Source organism: Rhinolophus sinicus, chromosome 18, assembly GCF_057876585.1.
Source record: "Rhinolophus sinicus isolate RSI-liver-muscle chromosome 18, RSI-T2T, whole genome shotgun sequence".
NCBI lineage: Eukaryota > Metazoa > Chordata > Mammalia > Chiroptera > Rhinolophidae > Rhinolophus > Rhinolophus sinicus.
In genome coordinates, this window is record NC_142518.1 from 50,272,001 (window position 1) to 50,295,092 (window position 23,092).

Below are 23,092 nucleotides of genomic sequence, written 5' to 3' on the forward strand. Positions count from 1 at the left end.
TTGTTATTAACTAACCAGACTATACTCAAGTATTCAGGACACTCATTTACCAACCATCACAGTTCCTTTTTGACAGTCTATAAGGATAGGAATACAGAATCATAGGGGATAAAAAAAATTGAAGTAGCAAATTTAAGAGTCTTGAGATTTTGTTGCATGACAATAAATATACCATAGACATGAAAATTTTCAATAAGAAAGTAAAGTGCCAAGTCGTAACTTCATTAGCTTAGCTTTTGAATTAGCTTAGAATTTAAATACCTACATCTTTTAAAGTGATAATGTTGGGGTGTTGTCCATAGCGCATTAATATTTCAATTTCTTCTGAGGGGTCTCTGTTACTTCTGTCAATGATCTAAGAAATAAGACAAGACAAATCTCAGAGAAAACCAAATTATTTTCTTTGTCTAAAAATGAATGATACATTTTCAATTTGGTTATATTTTTAAGCAAATGCTTAAAACTCAAGAGTGATGCTTGTCTCATATTATTTTAACATTTAAAAACCTAACAATAAAATAGAACACTTTCTTTAACATTATGTTCCAGTTAACTGAATCTATACTAACTGATAATGTGATCCAAATGCAATAGTAATTGTCACAATTGCTCAATCTTAACATACTACCTTACAATAAAACTATTAAAAAGCAAGACATTCATGGAATACACTGTTTCTCCAAAATAAAGTCTTGGAAAGAAATTCAAAATGAAAATATTAAGTCTTAAGAGTTCTTCCTCATTATCTTATCTTTGCAATCCCTCCTAGCTCCACTGAAAAATGTCGGTTAACCTGTCATTTAACTTACACATATGAAACAAAAAAAGTTAGGCTCAGGGCCAATACCTTCACGGCAAATTCCATGTTGGTAGCTATATGTATGCAACGCTTGCAAACAGAATAGGAGCCAATACCGATATCCTCTTTCAATTCATATACTTCACTAAACCGTGCAGGATTTCCATTTATCTGTTTTTTAATGTAAAATACTAAGATTAATGCAATATTTTTACATTTTCTATCTTTTCTCCTAAATATACATTCATCTTAAATCTTTAAAAAAAAAATCAAGAATAATTAATTCTAGAAGTTTCATCAGTATTTATAAATGGCTTAAACAGATCTGAGCTGATCCTAAATTGCAGGCTGTCTAGATTCCTAAAGCCAACACAATAAATAAACTAGCTTATACATCACCATTACATTTTCTTGCCAAAAGAGATTACATAAATATAATTAAAAGTTACTACCGTCTGCTTTATTTCAAAACATATAGCAACACCTTTAATTCATTATTATACAGAGATAAATGAAGTTAAAAATCACGTAAAAATTATTATAAATCCATTAGGAGTCACTAAAAGAAATAATTATCCCTAAACTATATAATTTGATTATGCAGAATTTACCTGAACAACTGGAAATACGTCTGCACTTGTGATAGAAGTGATTTTATATTCTTCTTCAATAGAAGTTGAAACAAAGCTGAATCCTTTGAAGAGTTGATGGGTATTAGCACTGGCTGGCAAACCAGGAGAATCTAATGGCCAAATAATTATATTTAATTAGAACTACATGGACTTCTATGATATAAAATGTCAGCATTTATTTGAAAATAAAGGAAATCATTAAATATTAGCATCAGACATGCTACATTATATATTTGATTTATTGTGTTATCCATCTCCCCACACTACTATGCAAGTGCCATGTGGATTGTAATTTTCGTGCTGTTCACTGCTGCATCCTCACTGCTTAGTACACTGTAGGCATTTAATATTTGTTGAAAAATGTATGAAACGAACGCCACTAAAAGTAAACCTCATTAGGGCAGCCAGATGGTTCACTAGGTTAGAGTGTGAGCTCTCAACAACAAGGTTGCCGGTTCAATTCCCGCATGGGATGGCGGGCTGAGCCCCCTGCAACTAAAGATTGAAAACGGCGACAGGACTTGGAGCTGAGCTGCGCCCTCCACAACTAGATTGAAGGGCAAAGACTTGGAACTGATGGGCCCTGGAGAAACACACTGTTCCCCAATAAAAAATTTTTTTCAATCCTTAAAAAAAAAAAAAAGTAAACCTCGTTAAATTCTAAACTGTAAGAGTCAGAATGATGTATCTCATGTCTTATCACCTACCCCACCCCCTACCCTCTAAGGCATTAGCATGTCAAAATACTTTTAAAATAAAACAAAACAAAAAACTTTTCACCTTTGGTCTAGTCTCTGCTTCTGATAAATATTTCCCATTGAAAGCCTCTACTTGAGGTGCCCAAGCAACACTGTATATAGGAAGGGCAAATCAACCCTTTGCAAACTTAAAATTCTTTTAGCTTTTATTTAAGAAACTAGTTTATTTTTTTAACCATCTAATTCAGGGATGTCCAAACTTTTTTCAACGTTTTTTACCAAGGGCCGTATGCGGTAAAATACACAAACAGGGCCACTCACTCGAGGTGAAGTACGTATTGCCTCACCTGGTTTATTTAAGTGAACTAAATATATTTTTGGAATTTGCTGTGGGCCAATTAACATTTGGCCCACGGGCCGCAGTTTGGACACCCCTGATCTAATTGAACAAAAAGCCCTGATGTTACACATAAACATGAATTACCTTTAGGTGTTTTTGCAGTAAATTCAGGATCAAAACAAAAAGTATCATCTGCTTTTCCAGAAGCAGGTTTGAAAGGAGGTTTAACTTCTCTTTTATATAATTTCTAGAGCAACAGCATAACACAAAAACATATTAACACTTTAAAAATTATTATACTTTGTAAGGGAAAGCAAAACATAATGTTCATAGCCCTTAACAGAAGAATCATAATTTCATAAATGAAATTTCAACAAACTTCAGATACCCATTAACTAAATTCTAAAAATTTGAGAGATAATGTACAGAATCAACTGACACCAGGAAACATAGTAGGGATGCCACAGGTTGCATTCACAAGGAATAATGATGCTGGGTTTTGGATATCAAAATTTGGCTTGAATATCCCCTGATAAAATAACCATACAGAATATGTCATAATGTTACCATGGGGAAATAGCTAATAATACTCAAGGATTTCAAAATTAATAGCTACCTTCAATAACTATATATTTCAAATAAATATTGCTTTCACATGAAAATATGCATTAAAGGAACTGTCTAGGGCTCTTATAATAGAATTCAAAAAGTTAATATTCTGTAATATTCTAACTTTCTAAAATTTGTATGGCCTTGTAGGTTATTAATACTAGTGGCTTATAAAAATAAATCAAAATATTGCCTTCTAAAACTTGTTCTATAAGGCAGGTGAAATAATGACTCGATCAGTGAATAATGGCTTTCTACCTCTGCCCTAGAATTCAAGAAACTTTTGAAAAAATTTTCAATACCCAAACCAGAAATAGATCATCAAAACTGCTTACCTATGACGATTAATAGTACAGAAAATACATAGAACTGTGTTATAAAACAAACAACAAAATGTGGGTTTTTCTTAGAAAAGCTTATTAGTAGTCTAGGAGTTGCAACTTAAAAAAAAATTCTATACATGACTTAGAATTCCATAATGGTTCTGTTTTCACGTACTCTCCAAATTTAGTGAAATACCTGTACAGAAATATCCACTCTTTAACGAATTTCATTTGTCCTAATACATGACAGAAAAATCATTTGAAATTAAATAACATCTTAGATTCTTTAGAATTCATTTTCTGTAAGAATCTGCCCTATCATTTATCCCTTTTCGCCTTTCTCTTCCTTGTCCATATTTCTCAACCTAGAATAGGGGAGACTATTAAACATAATTACTAGGTAAAACAAATGAGAAACTAAAATTTACCATTATCCACACATCTTCTGGTTCAAGGTATTTTTATTTACAGGTGTCGTACATCATAGCGATTACCTTGAACCAGAAGACGTATGGATGAATTTGTAAAAATAGGGATGGATCTTGAGGGTATTATGCTAAGTGAAATAAGTCAGAAGGAAAAGGACAAAAAGTGTATGATTTCACTCACATGTGGAATATGAAACAAAAAAAAACCCACAAATTAACAAACAAAACAACAAAGTCATACATACAGACAACAGATTGGTGATTGGTTACCAGAGGGGAAGGAGAGTGGGGGGAGGGTGAAATGGGTAAAGGGGTTCAATTATATGTGACAAATGGCAACTAGACTCTTGATGGTGAGCATCTGATAGTGCATACAGATAGGGAATTATAATATTGCACACCTGAAACTTGTATGTTATTAACCAATGTTACCCAAATAAAAAAAAATCTCATACTAAATATAAAACAAATGGATTGTTTATCAGCAAAGTCCATATACTACCACTTACTCTTCAGCTTTTGCTCATATTAAAGTTATTCAGTAACACATTTTCAACTGAACTTACATTCCAGTCAATATTTGCAAAAAAAGGATGTCTTTTGATTTCCTCAACTCCTTCTGAACCTATAAAAACGGAGACTTTTTTACTGGTATGATTTTTAAAATCTTTATACCTGGCCTTCAGGCTGTTATCTATAAAGAGGAGTAAACATATTTCATAAATTCCTTGCAATGAAAAGTTTGATTTCCCATCTGATATTTTATTAATTGATCATTTAAATTAAATGATAAAAATAACTGATATTCATATTGAAGCACACAGAGTATCATGAAATACTGAAATGCCTTCCAAATCAAATCAAAACCACGTTTAATGTAACATTAAAATTTAAGTACATTTTCTTTTCTTCATAATTCAATTTATGGCCTAATATCTATATGGTAAATTAAACAGTAAAACAGAATAAAGTAACATTGCAATTTTAACATAAGTACATAAACAGGATAATAGGATTACATCTGGATCAAGGGAAAGGCTACCAAAAAGTATATAAATAATGAGCAGTTATGGAAACATTATTTACCTTGAAGAACATTAGGAAAGCAAAATAATTATCTTCAAATATCTAAAAGGATTACCTATACAATTCTGTGAATTATTTCAAAAAGAGGTAATCCATATGATACACATAATGATATATGTTAAACAGAAGTACTGAGTAACTAGACCACTCCATTTTTCAATTATAGACAAAACAGAATTTACTGGAATCTTTGCATGTACAAAACGCAAAGTTGTAGTTATGAATACATAGCAACAGTAAAGGAACTTAAGCCAGAAAACATAAAGTTATAATTATCTTCCCAAAGCATGCAGTATATTGTTATAAAAGCTAAGAAAATAAACAATACCCAATCTATGTACTGGATTCCTTTTCAGTAACATCGTTAGAAGACTTTGTGCTTCAGCACTAAGAAACCGAGGCATTCCAAGTTTTGCTCTGGAAAAGAGAATTTTAGAAAATTTAAATCTAGCCATACTTCTCTAAATTTACAAACCTCAAAAAGAATTTTAAAGAATGCTTTCACGATGGCAAATAATGTCCCCCATATGGTAGGAGAAGGGAATAAGACAGTGTGAAAAATGTTTCTTTGTTGTCGATTTAAACCCACAAGTTTCTCAAAACCGAAAGCCAGAAATTTTTCCAAAAAGAAAAAAATAGTATTTAAACTTACTTTAATATCATATTCATGGTCTCATTTCTGTCATTACCTTGAAATGGCAGTGTACCAGTAAGCATTTCAAACTAAAACAAACCAAAAAAATAACACAATCAATTTAGCACAACTCAGAACACACAAAGAAATTCTTTAGGAAAAAAATTGAGACTTGTAATACATGATCATCAAATCATACAGGATCTACATGACAGTAGATCAAAATAGGATCAGAAACCTAGGTCATTTATGGAAATACACTTCTCATACCCACTCCACTGATAGGTGATCTGTAGCAAATGAAACCAATATTTTTCAGTACTGTCATGTTTGGTTAAGTTACCCCAAACCAAAGCAATTTGGAAATAGACACAAGTCATTTTCTTTTAAAAGAAAGATATGCTTTTAAAGCAAACAACTTAACAGTAAAAAGAAAGTAAAAATAAGCATAGAACCATTTCAGATTCATACATGATGAAGAAAGATTTAACCATTCTCATTCCCCTCACTTCCCAAAAAACAGGAACCAAAACAAGAGAAGCTGCGCGCGCGCGCACACGTATCTTTTATAAAGAAAAAAATTCAGACAGTTGTATACAGGATAAGGAAAACATTTTCCCTATGAGATTTACCTGCAATGCAAAAAACTAGGACATTAATTAATTGTATGGGAAAAGTAGGTCTAAAACTGAAGATCCATAATTATAGTTCATTAAAAAGTTTTTATATTCCTAATATTTAAAACTCAAACTTAGATCCAATAATGGCTTTGGCCTGTCCTTTGTTCACTTATCTGAACTTACAACCTTAGTTAGCTTATCCATTCAACTCTCTCCTATACCCCCTGAGGACTCTCAATTTGATCCAGCCTCAATCTCTCTCAAGCCCATTTTCCCTCCCAAATTGACAGTAAGGGTTCTCAACTGGAGACTGAGGAGGTAGTTGTAGGAGTGAAAGAAAGGAAAAGGAAAGTATGGTGCATGAGGATCATCTCTCTCAAGCTCCAGACCCCAAACCCCAAATTTAAAGTAATGGTTCTCTACTGGGGACTGGGAGAGTAGAGGTGGGAATGGCATTGACAAAAAGTAAAAGAGAAGGACAGTATATCAGAAGCATACCTCCCCCTTAAATAAACTGTGTTTCCCTGAAAATAAGACCTAGCAGAACCATCAGCTCTAACGCGTCATTATTTTAATATAAGACCGAGTCAATATAATATAATATAATATAATATAATATAATATAATATAATAGCCGGTCTTATATAATGTAAGACTGGGTCTTATATTAATTTTTGCTCCAAAAGACACATTAGAGCTGATGGTCCGGCAAGGTCTTATTTTTGGGGAAACACGGTAGTAGGAACTTAATATATTGATGTGTCATATTGTGTGCCATTCAGTGATAAATAGGCAAAATGGATTACCAGGCTTCAAAAGCAAACTGTATTTAATTCAATAGCTATTAATTTATTATCTTACTTAACACTACAAATTCAATGCTTAATCTTATACCAAATTAGTCCATATGCCCTCTATGTTAGGTACATAGAAGGAGATACAAAGTAGTATAAGACATGATTGCTCTCATCAAGAGGTTTACAATATTTCTAGGGATATGCCTGTAACAATTTGACAATAATATATGGTAAGGTGCTAAATTCTATGATAACTAATTAAAATATCATAAGACTGCTAAACACAGTATTCTGAAATCTAAAACCTGGTAGACCTTTTTCTAATTTTTTATTAAAATATAGGTGACATAAGATATCATACTAGGTTCAGGTGTAGAACATAATGATTCTACATTTATATACCTTACAAATCACCATTAAGTCTACTAATCATCCGTCACCATACAAAGTTATGGTATTACTGACTGTATTCCCTATGCTGTACATAACACCCCTGTGACTTATTTTATAACTGGAAATTTGTACTTAATCCCCTTCACCTTCTTCACCCCTTCTTCCACATAACTGCCCTCCAGCAACCATCAATTTGTTCTCTGTATTTACCAGTCTGCTTGTTTGTTTAGATTCCACATATAAATGAAGTAATTTTGTCCTTTTCTCTCTGACTTATTTCAATTAGCATAATTCCCTCTAGGTCAATCCATATTGTTGCAAACGGCAACATTTCATTCTTACTTATAGCTAAGTAATATTCCATTATATATAAAATCCCACCAACAGTGCCATGAGGGTTCCCTTTTCTCCACATCCTTGCCAACACTTTTTATTTGTTGACTTTTTGATAGTAGCCATTCTGAAAGGTGTGAGGTGATATCTCACTGTAGTTTTAATTTTCATTTCCCTGATGATTAGTGATGACAATCAATCTTTTCATGTGCCTGTTGGCCATCTGTAGCATCTTTTTTGGAAAAATATCTGTTCACTTCCTCTGCCCATTTATTTAATAAATAAAAAATTTAATATTGATTTGTATGAGTTCTTTATATATTTTAAATATTAACCCTTTATTAGATATATCATTTGCAATTATCTTCTCCCTTTCAGTAAGTTGCCTTTTCATCTTGTTGATGGTTTCCTTTGGGTGCAAAAGCTTTTTAGTTTGATGTAGTCCCATGTTTTGCTTTGGTTGCGCTTGCCTGAGAAGACATGTCCAAAAAAATACTGCTAAGACTGATGTCAAAGAGTTTACTGCCTATGTTTTCTTCTAGGAATTTATGGTTTCAGGTCTAAGTTTTAAACTTAAATAGTTTATAAAAGAATGCTATTTACATTTTCTTTCAGTAACTTTAAAAGAAATCAAAACACCAAAACCCTAATTATTATTGTACAACAGGTAGCCAAACAAAAGTTGGTCTTTTATTTTTTTTTTAAAGGAGAGCGCAGCTTACAGTGGCCCAAGTGGGGATAGAACCGGCAACCTTGGTGCTGTCAGCACCATCGCTCTAACTGAGCTAACCGGCTACCCCAAATATAAGTTTTTTAATGATAATTATGAATTATTAGAACCCTATTCTCACCTGATATCTCCCACAATTTATTCTAAATAATATTAATTTTATATTGGCATAATTTGAAAAAATAACACTACTTACCATAAGTATACCATATGACCACCAATCAGCACTCTGGGAATGACCTCTCCTACTTACTACTTCAGGAGCCATATATTCCACTGTACCACAAAATGAGTAGGCCTTCTTTTCTTGATCTACTGATTCCTTGCTGAGTCCAAAATCTGTAACAACAGTGTTACACAAAAATGTATCTGAAGATCTTCAGAAAACAGAAAATAACAAAAGAAACAAAATTGTATATTTAAACCTTAAAATTATTCACAGATGGCCTATAATTATTCTTAAGAAAACTGTGAGGCCAATAATGGAAAACAGTCTGTATTTTATGATACTCTTTAAGACCACTTAAAGATTGCTCAGTTAAATCTCATCTCAAAATACATGTTTTCATGTCTATGCCAGAATATCAATCAACAATTTTGAGACAACTAACAACTAAATCAAAGTGATATGGGAGAGCTCCTTCACTACAAAAGCTTTAAGCCTCCCTCACTACAGAAATTTTAAGTATCCTTTTCCCTAGTTTCTTAGCTCCTTAGCCCCTGGCTTTGATTCCTCTTCTAATCAGCTTCTGAATCCTAAATATTGTTCCTACCCTGAACCACAGGATGTCTCCCACCCCTGCCTCATGTAACTACTTAAAAGCCTGTAACTTCCCAACATCCCCCGAGCCATTTCAGATCTAACTGATCTAACTCTTGGCCATCCCAGAAACCAAATAGGTTTTTAACATTCCCCCAGGCCCTATACTTGATTGTAATCACTGAAGCCTAATGGTCTTTCCAACACATTCTGGGCCCAGCTCATGGATAATGGGACAATTGACATCACCTAAATGACAGGTTGAATGGCCACAGGCTCTATAGAGCTAACAGATTTACTAATTAAAATCTATTTTTTCTCATTCAGGGGCCTTGGGGATGCAGAGGATACCCCAGCAAGATTGCTATTCCCAACCAAAGAAGCCAACCTGGTCTTCCAGGTGGATCCCCAGACCTTCCTCTCATCTGATTATCAGATAGGGTGAGAGTTCCGTGAATCCCCCAATAGGTAGGGAAAGCTCTATGCCCCTGCCCAGCAGGAAGCAGATACAGATGAACAGACCTCCTGTCCCTCAACTTCCCATGGAGTTTTATGGGGATCACATCTCTCGAGGGGAAAACAGGCAGGCAGTTAGAGCTAGACATCGGGTCTCTGCATTACCGGCCCAAAGACCTTCCCTCCTCTGTCCAAAACTTCCCCTTTTCATTGTAAACAAATGGGTACAAGATACCCAACTACATCAAAATGGCCACTCATACCCACACCTGCACAGTCTAAAAAGATGAGATAATAGCCTCTTGTCAACCACAGGTGTTAATCAAGTGGTCCCACACCTACAAAGGAACAGCCCATTCTAGAGAAAAAAGGATAAAAACTCCAAGAACTCACCAGAGCTTTTGAGCCTCTTCTTTTGCTCAGCCCTCTGCAAATTCTTTGGAGGATACTTTTCTCCTAATAATGCCACCTTCGGACCCTGAGCCATTCTCTACTGCTCTCTGCTCTGCTTCTCTCTGCTCTGCTTCTTTGAAGTGTACTATCTCTTCTAATAAACTCGTCTTTCATCACTTTACTTCTGTGTCTCATTCAATTCTTTGCTCAAGACACCAAGAATCTGGACACTGCACACAGGAGGACTCACTCTCCAGTAACAAAAGCTGTCATAGTGATCTAAGTTTTAAAGCAGACTAAGACAGGAAAGAGTAACTTAACCCTTTAAAAAATATTTTTAAAAAAGCAAATTTTGCTTTGGCTTTGGTGGGTTTCCATTTTTCAGGCCTTCAAAGAGCTAAAGGTATCAATATATTAAAATTAATCATTTCTATGTATTAGCAATGAAAAATTGGAAGTTGAAAACTTAAAAGTAACATTTATAAAACCACCAAAAAAAACCCATGAAAGCCACAGGTATAAATATCCAAAGTATATGTAAGACCTGTAAGCTGAAAACTAGAAATAGCAATGAAAGAAATCAATGTAGATCGAAGTAAATGCAGAGATAAACTGTGTTTGTGGTTTGGAAAATTCAATGTTGTTATGCTGCAGAAAACGGCAAGGACTGAGAAACTCAAGTGGCACACAGAGATCAGGGAAAACGCAGCTTTATTTTGCCGGCGGGCTCAGTGGGATCGTTCCCAAAGACTGAGCACTCACCGGGGTAGGGCGTTTGGTTATATAGCGTCGGGCTTCTGAGTTTGAAAGGGTTCGCGCCATTGCTATTGTGGCAGGGGATTGGTTAAAGCTGGTTGGGGTGACGGGAGAGTTTCTAACGGCTGTTATCGCCAGAGACTGCTCTAACATGCTGGGAAAGTCCCTAGCGGCTGTTATCGCTGGAAACTGCTCTGACATGTCCCCCATTGATGATGGGAAGGGGAACCCTAGAGATCATCATTTAAATCGAGAGGGCAATGACCCCATAGGGCAAGGATGTGGGCGGTGGTCTGACGGGAGAAGGTATTTTTAATGAAGCGGACAAGGGCATTGAGGATGCACAGGCCAATGGTAGCTAGGAGAAAAATGGAGAGTAAAGGGCCCGCAAAAGGGAGGAGGCAAGAGGTCCAGGACTGAGAGCCAAACCCCCAGGAGGCGAGCTCTTCACGACAGCGCTGAATGTGGTCACGGAGTTCACAGACCTTGGTGGCAACGATTCCAGACTGGTTTACGTAGTAGCAACATTCTTCTTGGAGAAAGAGACAGGTTCCACCCTTTTCGGCAGTGAGCAGGTCAAGGGCGCACCGGTTCTGGAGGGCGACCGCAGCCAGGCTGGAAAGTTGGGTCTGGAGTGACGTGAGTGAGTCCACGACCCACTCCATGTCATCATTGAGTTCCTGAGAAAGCTTGTAGTAAAAGTTGATGGAGGTCCCAAGGCCGGAGGTACCTGTGGCAACCCCAGTAAAGATGCCAGCGCCTATGAGGAAAGGGATAACAACCGCCCGACGGGCATGATGAGAAGGGGAAATCTGAGACTGGAACTGTGATTCAGTGTACAGGGAGGCAGAGGGGGACAAAAAGGTGAGGATGCAGCCAGTGTCAGTGTCATTAACGCCTCGGCATCTGAAAAGTAAGCCATCCTCGCAGGAGTGGAAAATACCGGGAGGGAAACAATAGGGTAGTAGTTTAGTGAAGTTGAGGCAGCGGCGGTCAGGGACCCGTGAACAGCCTGGGGGCAGATAACAGGTTAAGTTCGAGGCAGGAGCTAGGGGGACAGGGCCGCCTATCGGGCCGGGGATGATAGGGGTGCTGGTGATGTTGGGCAGCAACCAGTTGGGGGGAACCGCGATACCGGAGAAAACCAAATGGGCAAGGGGTAAACAAATCCAACAGGCGGAATTGGCAGAGGGGGAAGCAGAATTAAGCCATAGTTGGTAGGATGTGTTGAGGAGCTGCCGGGTAAGGTCCTGGGTATTTGGGAGTGGAGTGAGCCGGCGGAGGGAAGTTAGGTTGAGGCCAAGGTAGCGGGGCTGGGGCAGAGTAGCCCGAGCTATCGCAGCAATCCAGGTTGCCGCAATGTTGCAGAGGGCAGTGTCCTGGGCACCTCTACCATCGGAGGACCCAGCCTGGGCCAAGTATGACCAGCAGACAGACCCTCGGGGGAAGGAATTGCAGGGGGACCGGAAGGTCTGAGTCAGAGTGGCAGTCCAATAGGTGTGGCCGGATTCTGTGCAGGTAGTCAGCGTGGTTCCCCGGTAGCATTCCTGGGGCATGAGTGTATAGAATTGGAAGTAGTCTCTTGTCCCGGATCCCCGGGTGCAGGCACATTTCGAGGAGAGACTTAAAGAAGAAAGGCAAAGAAGACTTAAAAGCCAGAGGGCCGCAGGCAGGTAAGCATGAGCAGAGGAGAAACCCATAGTAGAAATCCGAACAGGAGGAGATCCCTCTGGCCGGGGGTCCAATCAGGGGCTGCATAGATGAGCAGAAGAGAGGCCAAAAGGGTCAGCAGACACAGGGTGGCGACGGTAAGGGGGGCGCAAATGAGAACTGTCATTCAGGTGGTCTTCTTAAGCGTAATCTTCAATAGTTCATCGGGTACTGGGTGTGGAGTCCAGGCAGGCTGGTCCAGTTCCGGTCACTTGACACGGGAATGGTGGATCCACGGTGTGATATCGGAGACCTTAAGGGCAGTGGGGGTGACAAGGATAACTGTGTGGGCCCGTCCATGTTGGGCAGAGGGGCTCACGCTTCCAATCTTTGACCCAGACCCTGTCACCTAAAAGATGGGGATGGACGAGGGTCCCTAATGAGACAGGAGTTCTTTCTAGCATATGTGAGTGTAGGCCTGTAAGGATCTTTCCTAGGGCAATAAGCTGACCTTGGAGGTGGGAGTCGCCTACTACTCTGAGGTTGCCTGGGATGGATGATAGCAATGGGGGAGGCTGGCCATAAAGTATCGCAAATGGAGAGAAGCCATCCTTCCAAGGAGTGCACCAGGAGCGGAAGACGGCCAAGGGAAGTAGGTCCGTCCATCCTAGAGAGGTCTCTTGGCAAAGCTTAGACAATGTTTCTTTGAGGGTATGGTTCATGCCCTCCTCTTTCCCTGAACTCTGAGGTCGGTAGGCTGTGTGAAGCTTCCAGGAGAAATTGAGGGCCGAGGCCAGAGTCTGTAGTACATCTGAGACAAGGCTGGTCTGTTGTCACTCTGAATGGTGAGGGGAAGCCCATACCATGGGATGATTTCGCGGACGGGAACCTTGGTGACTTCTCTGGCTTTTTAGTTCGGGTGGGAAAGGCTTTACCCAGCCCGAGAAGGTACAGACTAAAACAAGAAGGTATTTTGTCCCTCGGTGCGTGGTTATTTCTGTGAAGTCTATCTCGATATCCTTAAAAGGGGCAGATCCCATTCGTTGGACCCCAGGTGGTGGGGTCGGTCTGGTCTTGGGATTGTGCCCGGCACAGATGGCACAGCGCTCCATGATAGAGCAGCATAAGGCTGTGAGTCTGGCTACATAGATGTTTTTGGCCAGCAGTTTTACAAGTCCAGTCTTCCCTAGGTGGGAAGTAGAGTGATGTTCTGAAATGATGCGGGGAGTGAGGGCGGCCGAGATAAACAAGCGGGCATCACGCAGTATCCACCAACCCTGAGGATGCCAGGTGGCCCCCTCATTCTGTGCCCAGCTGTCTTCCGCTGCAGAGTAGATAGGGATTGACGTGGCTAGGGTGGTGGAAGCAATGACGGCTGTGTCTGTGTCCCAGGCGGCTATCTTTGCAGCTTGATTGGCAAGGCGATTGCCAGTAGCCGGCTCATCACTCCCTTCCTGGTGTCCACGGCAGTGAATGATAGCTAGGCGCTGGGGTGCCCAAACAGCTCCTAACAGCTGTAGGATTTCACCTTCGTTTCTGTTGGTTTTCCCGTCAGACGTGAGGAGGCCACGTTCTTTGCAGATGGCCCCATATATGTGTATGGTGGCAAAAGCATACCTGGAGTCTGTGTAAATATTGATCTTTTTGTCTCTTGAAAGTTGTAGTGCCCGTATGAGAGCCGAGTTCGGCTTGTTGTGCTGACCACCGGGCAGGGAGTGCTTTTGCCTTTAGATCCTCCGAGGCTGTAGTTACAGCGTAGCAGCTTTACACAGCCCATCCTGTAGAAAACTGCTGCCGTCAGTATAGAGTGTGATTTCTGCGTCCTGCAGAGGGGAGTCCGGTAGTTCAGGCCATGTGGCATGAACCTCAGTGATGACTTCTCGACAGTCGTGTTCTGGCTTGCCTTCGGCCATAGGGAGGAAGGTCGCTGGGTTCAGGGCTTGAACAGTCTGAAGGCTTATGCGAGGGTTTTCCAGAAGGAGCCCAATAGGGTGAGCCTGGCACTGGAGAGCCATTGTGGACCCTGACAGTTCATGAGCGTAATTACAGAATGGGGAAACTTGACTGTGAGTTGTTGTCCGAGGATGAGCTTGTCAGCTTTCCAGATGAGGAGCACTGTAGCGGCTAAGGCCCGCAGACATAGGGGCCATCCAGAAGCGACCAGCTTCAGTCTTTTGGACAGGTAAGTGATAGGCCTCATCCAGGGCCCAACTGTTTGGGTTAGGAGTCCCAATGCAGTTTTGTCTTTTTCAGGGATAAACAAGAAGAAAGGTTTTTCCGTATCGGGTAGACCTAAAGCCGGGGCTCTTCCGAGCAAGTCTCTGAGTTCTGTGAAGGCCTTTTCCTGTGTCTCTCCCAATTTTAGGGGCTGTTTGTCCTGTCCACTGAGTGACTCATAAAGTGGTCAGGCTATGGCCAAGAACACGGGGATCCAGATCCGACAGAATCCAGCTGCCCCCAAAAATTCACATACTGCCCGCTTAGTGATGGGCTGCATAAGGTTGGTAATAACCGCTTTTCACTCTGTGCTGAAGCCCCGTTTTCCTTGGGTGATTATGAAGCCCAAGTATTTGACTTCCTGTCTGCAGAGTTGAGCCTTTTCCCAGGACACTCAGTACCCTTTGGTGGCCAGATGTTGTAAGAGGACAATTGTGGCCTGGTGGCAGGCCTCTCTGGTCTGCCAGGTGACGAGGCTATCATCTACGTATTGCAACAGGGTGCAGTTGGCTTATTCTCGTGGGAAACTCACGAGGTCAGAAGCCAGGTCCTCACTGAACAGTGTGCGGGAGTTTTTAAACCCTTGTGGAAGCCTCGTCCAGGTGAGCTGCATTTGACACCCTGAGTTAGGGTCAGTCCACTCTAAGGCAAAAATGGGTTGGCTTATCGGGGCCAGTCAGATGCAGAAGAAGGCGTCTTTGATATCCAGGCATGTGAACCAGGCGGCCTCTGGTGCGACCTGGCTGAGAAGGGTGTAGGGATTGGGAACTACTGGATGCAGAGACTGAGTTACTTGATTCACTGCACGGAGGTCCTGAACTGGGCGATATTCACCATTAGGCTTCTTGATGGGGAGCAGCGGTGTGTTCCAGGGGGACTGACACTCAACAAGGATGCCTACATCCTTCAGCCGTTCAAGATGTATCTGGATGCCTATCTGGGCTTCCCTGGAGATCGGGTACTGTCGAAGCCGTAGCGGCTGTGCTCCAGCCTTTAGTTCAATTATGACAGGGGCCCATTGGCTGGCAAGTCCGGGAGGACTATCCTCTGCCCACACCCCTGGTACCTCAGTTTGGTAGAATTTAGGGTTTGTCTAAACAGGCTCTGATTCAAATAGTCTCCATTCTTTGTCCCTAGGTGTGTTGAGGGACAGGACGAGCTGCAGTTCGGCGGGGCTCAAGTTCATGGTTGTTTGGCCGGGCGACTTGAAGGAAATTTGTGCCCATAACTTGGTAAGTAGGTCTCTTCGTAGCAGTGGTATAGGGCACTCTGGTATATATAAGAACTCATGGGATACGACGTGGCCTCCCACCTTGCAGGTTCGGGACCAGCAAAATGGCTGACTCATTGCCTGATCTCCAGTGGCCCCCATGATGGTTACAGTCTGATCAGTCAGGGGGCCACTGGGGTGGTAAACACCGAGTATTCTGCTCCTGTGTCTACCATAAAGGTTATCTTCTGGCCCCCTCTCTAAATCAACCATGGGCTCGCGGGGGGCTAGCAGTAGAGAACCTGGTCCCGTCAATAAGAGTCCATGCCAACCAGGCTGATGATCTCAGGTTCCCTTTCAGCAGGAGGGGAAGGCTGCGGATGGTTTCTGGGTTGAGGCCGCGATTGGGACATTCATTTTTCCAGTGTCCCATCTCCCTGAAGTAGGCACATTGATCTTTCTTGAGCATCCCACGAGGCTGTGTCGGATTTCTTGTTTGTCCTGCAGTCCTCCTCGGGTTGGTGTTTTGTTGGAGTGCTGCCGTGAGTAGAGTTACCTTCTGTCTCATCTTCTTATCGGCTTCCCATTTGGCTGTGTTGTCACGGTTGCAGAACACCTTGTTAGCTACTTCTAACACTTGAGGGATGTTCATCCCAGGAAAGCCTTCGAGCTTCTGGAGTTTTCGGGGATGTCGGGGGCCAAATGCGCAACAAAAGCCGCATTTACCATTCGCTGATTCTCTGGCGTTTCTGGGTCAAATGGGGTGTATATGCAGAAAGCTTCACATAGTTGCTCATAGAAGTGCCCGGGTGTTTCTTCCCCGTCTTGAATTATATCAGCCGTTTTTGACATATTTGTTGGTTTCTTTGCTCCCTGTCGGAGACCCTGCAGAATGACCTCTTGGTATCTTCTGATAGCGCCCCTACCTTCTTCCGTGTTGAAGTCCCAGTCAGGCCAATTCTCAGGGGCAGCCTTGTTAGCCCATCTCCCGATGTCCATGACGCCTGTTGGAGCCATCTCCTCAAGCCATTTTCGGGCTTCTTGTAGAATTCTCCGCCTCTCTTCAGTGTTGAAGAGGGTACGAAGCAGCTGTTGGCAGTCTTCCCAGGTAGGCTGATGCGTTTGGACGATGGACTCCATGAGGTCGATCATGGCCTGAGGTTTTTCCGAATATGCTGGAGTGTGGTGTTTCCAATTTAGGAGATCAGTGGTTGTGAAAGGCTGATAGTAGATTACAGGCCGACCCGGCTGAAGGGTGCCGTCTGGGCCCACAAGATCAGGACCTCGGGTCTTGCAGAGAGGCATCTGGAGGGCTGGGATATTTCGTGGCCGAAAACAGTGGATAGGAGCTTGGGGCGTGAGCTCTGCGAGCCGATCCTCGGGTTGAGCGGCTGTATCTTGGGGTATGGACTCTGCGGGTCTTTCCTTGGGTTGAAGTCCTTGGGTTGAGCGGCTAGCGGCGAAAACGGAGGGCGGCGGGGTGTCCAGGATTGCATCTGGAGAGGTTGGCAGGACTGGTAGGACGTATGGTGGTGGTGGAATTGGCAGCTCCTCTTCAGGGTCCCCTTGGTGAATGGGCTTTGTCAGAGGGGCGTTGGGAGTTCCTTTCGGGGCCTGGGCCACGAGAATCCTACACTTTCACTTTTTACTACAGCAGAACTGTACCCAAGGTGGAAGGATCCTGGCAATTTCTAACCAGGAATCGATGTATGGAAATTGATCTGGGTGACCAGGATTGCCAGTCACCACGATGTAGACGCATCAGACGATGGCCAGGTCTAGGGTCCCTTCTGATGGCCACCCGACGTTAAAAGTGAGCCATTCTAATTCACAGAGAGTTCTTAATTTTCTTGGGGTCATGCAGACTCCATAGTCTCTGCCAAAACCCTTTTTAAAATTCTTTAACATGCAGTTTAAGACTGTGGGCTTGCTCTGTTTCCCTCCCATAGTGTATGATGTCACAGACGGGAAGGGGGGGTTTTCTCTCAGGTGCTGCCCTGCTCACGCCCCTCGTGGAAACTTAGGAGCGTCTTGGCTAAGGTGTATCTGTATAATCTCCGGACCAGGTCACTCCCTGGAGTGAATCACCGTTATGCCGTATGACACTTCGCGAGAATCAGGGTGGAGCCCACTCAGATTCTGTACCCAGGGCCATGGAACCAAACAATCAGGCACACAATCAGGCAGTCACACAATCACACTGGGTAGACACCCTCCCAACGGTGTCCCTGACTGGGTAGGTTATAAGAACCTACCAGGAGGTGATCAGGCTCCTCTTCTGTCACGTGGGACAGGACTGACTTGGACAGTGGCCCCGGGGCTTACCTGGTCCCACGGGAGCTAATTGTCCCCAGTCCCTCTCAGTGGGTCCAGTTGGGGAGGCACGGGCCAAGGTCACCCAGGGACAGTCCGGTTCGGGGTCTGCCGAAATCAGCAGGGCACGCCTCTACCCTTCTCGGGTTCCCTGTCGCTCCGCAGCCGCCTCTAGCCTCACACCGGTGGCTCAAGGGGCCAGCGCGGTTGGGTTTCCCAGTCAGGGAACCAAATGTTGCGGAAAACGGCAAGGACGGAGAAACTCAAGCGGCACGCAGAGATCAGGAAGAACACAGCTTTATTTCGCCGGCGGGCTCAGTGGGATCGTTCCCAAAGACTGAGCACTCACCGGGATAGGGCGTTTGGTTATATAGCGTAGCTTCCGGGTTTGAGAGGGTCCGTGCTGTTGCTATTGTGGCGCCAGGGGGTTGGTTAAAGCCGGTCGGGGTAATGGCAGAGTTTCTAACGGCTGTTTATCACCGGAAACTGCTCTAACCTGCTGGGAAAGTTCCAAGCGGCTGTGATTGCCAGAAACTGCTCTAACGTGATATTGCTGGAGACTGCTCTGACAGTTAAAGATGTCAATTCTCCCAAGACTGATATAAAGACTCAAAAAACTTGAATAAAAATCCCAGCAAGTTTTCTTTTGTAGAAATCAACAAGCTGAATTTAAATTTTATATAAAAAGACAACGGGAATAGAATAGCCAAGACAAGTTTGAAAAAGATGAAAAAAATGGAAGGACTTACACTACCTGACTTCAATACCTATTACAGAGCTATAGTAATCAAGATGGTGACCTATGGAAGGACAGACATATACATACAAATGGAACTGGACAGTGTCCAATAATAGACCAATACATACAGTCAATTCTACAATAATGCTTCTTTTGAAAATATAAACTTGTTCCAATGCAATTGATACATTAGGAAACAATTTGAGCATAACACTAATTTGACTTTTGAATTTCCAATTTTGTGTTGGCTTATGAGCAATTTTGTCTGCAAAAAACACTGGATGAAACACTAGAAAACTGCAGGCAGCTGACCCAAGCCAAATAGAAATGCATACATGCACACACCTCAAACATCTATCAGCTATTTCAGCTCATCGTGTGTTATGAGCCACTTCTGTCCACTTGTAGTGTTACACTTTTCCCTCAATTCAAGATAATCTACCTTTCACTACTTCACAATAACTTATAAACCGCAACCTTTCTGACACCAATTCTGCAAGTGAATTTCAGCACTTTTTTCAAGTTTAGGTACCATATTTATTGTAGAATTTATATATTCTTAATATAGAACATGTAAAACAATGCTATCATTTTTATCAGCCCCCTTTTTAAATTATTCAATTTTAAAGCTGTTAAAACAATAGCATCGTTTTAGATGTTGTACATTATTAAGAGTGCCCACCAATAGACAACTGGATAAAGAAGATGTGGTACAGATATACAATATAATATTACTAGGTTATAAAAAAAGAATGAAATCTTACCATTGCAACAACATAGATGGATCTAGAGTGTATTATGCTAAGTGAAATAAGTCAGACAGAGAAAGACAAATACCATATGCTTCCTATCTTTCTTTAATGTGTCACTGGTTATATAGATTGCTGTTAAACCCCTAACCCCATTTCACCATAAGTCCTGTGCTTTTTATTATGCACTTATGCATAGAGCAATGATTTTTAAGATCACATGTGTTGCATTATAACAGAACTGGCTATATATTTTGTCAACTGATTTCTGAGAAAGGAGTAAAATCAATTCCATGAAGAAAGGTCAGTGTTTTCAACAAATGATGCCAAAACAATATGATATTGATATAAAAAATGTATTCTCAGACTATACACAAACATTAATTCAAAATGAATCAGACACTATGTATAAAATATAAAACCTAAAACCTAAAATTGTAAAATTTACAAAAGAAATATAGGAGAAAATCTATGTGATCTTGGATTACGCAAGGATTTCTTATCTACAACATCAAAAGTATAATCCATAAAAGAAAAGAGTTAACTGGATTCTATTAAAATAAAAAACTGCTCTTTAAAAGACACTGCTCAGAAAATGAAAAAGAAGCTACAGACTGGGAGAAAAATATTTAAAATCACATATCTAATAAATGACTTATTGAGTATATTTAAAAGTTAAAATACAATAATAGGACAAACAATACAATTTTTTAATGAGATAAAGATCTGAAAAGACACTTCTCCAAAGAAGTAAATACTACATGAAAAGATGCTCATGTTATTAATTATTAGGGGAAATACAAATGAAAACCACAATGGGATACTACTATATGTCTATTAGTAGAGCTAAAATAAAAATCCTGACAGTAACAAGTAATGATCAGGATGCAGAGCTAATAGAATTATCATACATTGCTAGTGGGTATGCAAAATGGTACAGCCACTTTGGAGGTTTTTCAATAAGTTAAACACCATATGATCAAGCAATCTCACTCTTTTTGTATTTACTCAAGTAAAATAAATATGTATGTTCACATAAAATGGTGGCTTTATTCCTCACTGCCAAATTAAACAGGAAACAACCCAAACGTCCCTTGATTAGGGATTGGATAAACAAACTACGGTACCATTATAATATGGAACACTATTCAGCCATGAAGAAAATTGATACATGCAGCAATATGGATGAATCTCAAACGTACTCTATTAAGTACATGAAGCCAGACTCAAAAGATTATATATACTGTATGCCTCTCTTTATATAACATTATGGAAAAGGTAAAATAATAGGGCCAGAAAGTAGATTGGTGACTGTCTATAGGTAAAGGGAGGATTGATTTATATTGGGAAAATTTGGGGGAATGATGGAACCTTTTATATCTTGATGGTGGTTTTAAGAATGTATGTATACATTTGTCAAGGTTCACAGAACTAACTGTACATAAAAGAGATTATTTTAATTAAACTTTACATTTTAAGACAAATGCAAATTCACCGCAGTTACATGAAATACTACACAGATCCTGTTAACCCTTTACCCAGGTTCCTCCATGATAACATCTTATAAAATAATATTATACCATCACAAGCTATGAACCCTATATTGTTCTTTTAAAATAAAATACCCACATTGATATTTAACTTTACGGCACCTAGAAACTGATTTTCTAACCACACTCAATATTTTTATTTAAAACTCACTTATCCTTGTATAATAACTAAATGCACTATGATTTTCAACATAATTTTTAAAAAATCTTTTCAATGTACTACTTACTATGTTCTTTCTCTACATCTTGAGACTTTTAAACTCTGCAAATTCCACTTAAAAAATTAAATGTCATAAAAGATAGTCTTCGAGGTCATTTCAGCTGAAGTGATAAAAGTGACAAAACTGATATTCAACACTAGAATTTGCTCAGCAATCAATTGAAATTCTTTTTTTTACAATATTAAGAATTAGCTACAGGATTAAATAAGATATAATGTTAATCAGTCATTTTTCTAAGCCACTAATTTGAAAAGAAACTGTAAAAATCAGCTACAAAAAAGGGTCTTTTTCAGGTGGGGGGGCAGTATATCTGTGTAATTATAAATGACTGTTTTACAAGACTTTAAATTTTAAAAGCAGCCAGAACACAACAATTTAGTGAGTACTTACTATTAGTAAAATTAATCTTAGTGACTAATTTGCAGGTAACCATAAAGATGACTTAAAATTCTTTAAAAATTATTTTCATATATACATTTTCTCTTAAATATTCCGCTCAAATACAGTGTGATATAAATTTCTGACCCTGCATATTTATCTTCCCTCTCTTTATAGAAATTACCCTGGAATTTTGTCCTGTAGAAAACCCATAATAGAAACCACAGACAGTTCAAATCAATTGTGGGTTCAACTTATAAATTTTTTTTTCTGTCTCTATTCCTAATGCTGTACTACGCTTCTTGTAAGCATGTATATGTATATATGTATATATATAAATAAAATTATACTTGGCATTGATTATTGTTCAGCTTCAGCTTCAGGTGTACAGTGCAGTGATCAGGCAACTACATCATCCCTGAGGTGGTCTCCCTAATGGGACAAGTGTCCTTAGGATACCCTACAACATCTTTACAACATTACTGATTACATTCCCCAAATTAATTTTCAAAACCCAGTGGCCATATTGTGGTTACTGACTGTTTTCTAATCCCCTAACCTTCCCTTATCCCCACCCCCCTCCCATCTCCCAACCCTCAGTTCTTCCTCTATGTCTCCAAAACTGTTACTGATTAGTTCATTCACTTATTCTTTTCTTTAGATTCCACATATAAGTGAGATCACATGGTATTTGTCTTTCTGTCTGACTTATTTCACTTAACATAATGCTCTCTACGTCCATCCATGTTGGTGCAAATGGTAAGATTTCATTCTTCTTTATGGCTGCGTAATACTCCATTGTATAAATGTACCACAGTTTCTTAATCCAGTAATCTACAGATGGGCATTTCGGTTGTTTCCATGTCTTGGGTATTGTGTATAGTGGTGAAATAAACACAGGGGTGCATAAAGATTTTTTTTTTAAAGGGGGGTTTTGGAGAGGAGGATCCTTGTTTCTGTTTTCTTTTTTTTAGATTTTATTGGGGAGGGGAAACAGGGCTTTACTGAGGAACAGTGTGTACTTCCAGGCGTTTTCTCCAAGTTGTTGTCCTTTCAATCTTTGTTGTAGAGGGTGCCGTTCAGCTTCAAGTTGTCCTTTCAGTGTTAGTTGTGGAGGGTGCAGCTCAGCTCCAGGTCCAGTTGCCGTTTTATAGTTGCAGGGGGCGCAGCCCACCATCCCTTGCGGGAGTCGAACCGGCAACCTTGTGGTTGAGAGGACGCACTCCAACCAACTGAGCCATCCGGGAGGAAGCTCAGCTCAAGGTTCCGAGTTCAATT

The 23,092-nt window shown here is 40.5% G+C and overlaps 2 protein-coding genes across 6 annotated transcripts in view; both read right to left on the bottom strand.

Moving 5' to 3' along the window:
* RPS6KA6 (ribosomal protein S6 kinase A6) overlaps positions 1-23,092 on the bottom strand; it is a 100,145-nt gene that overhangs the window by 24,747 nt on the left and 52,306 nt on the right. For all 5 annotated transcript variants that reach the window (XR_016020034.1, XM_074323578.2, XM_074323579.2 and 2 more), the window contains 8 exons: positions 8,619-8,761; positions 5,568-5,638; positions 5,244-5,332; positions 4,396-4,454; positions 2,614-2,716; positions 1,411-1,541; positions 848-970; positions 266-355 (listed from right to left, as the gene is read on the bottom strand). Coding sequence is in view for 4 of the 5 variants with exons in the window: in XM_074323578.2 (XP_074179679.1) it covers positions 266-355; positions 848-970; positions 1,411-1,541; positions 2,614-2,716; positions 4,396-4,454; positions 5,244-5,332; positions 5,568-5,638; positions 8,619-8,761 (809 nt within the window). In the remaining variant the exon portion in view is untranslated. The remainder of the gene's footprint in view (positions 1-265; positions 356-847; positions 971-1,410; positions 1,542-2,613; positions 2,717-4,395; positions 4,455-5,243; positions 5,333-5,567; positions 5,639-8,618; positions 8,762-23,092) is intronic.
* On the bottom strand, positions 14,157-22,363 carry LOC148754625 (uncharacterized). Its single transcript, XM_088795227.1, has one exon. It carries the CDS (start codon positions 17,167-17,169, stop codon positions 16,513-16,515), a length of 657 nt encoding a protein of 218 aa, XP_088651353.1. The 5' UTR covers positions 17,170-22,363; the 3' UTR covers positions 14,157-16,512.

What these genes read in the sequence shown, in the direction of transcription:
- LOC148754625 (XM_088795227.1), bottom strand. Translation starts at nt 17,169, where the DNA reads ATGCCTCTCTGCAAGACCCGAGGTCCTGATCTTGTGGGCCCAGACGGC.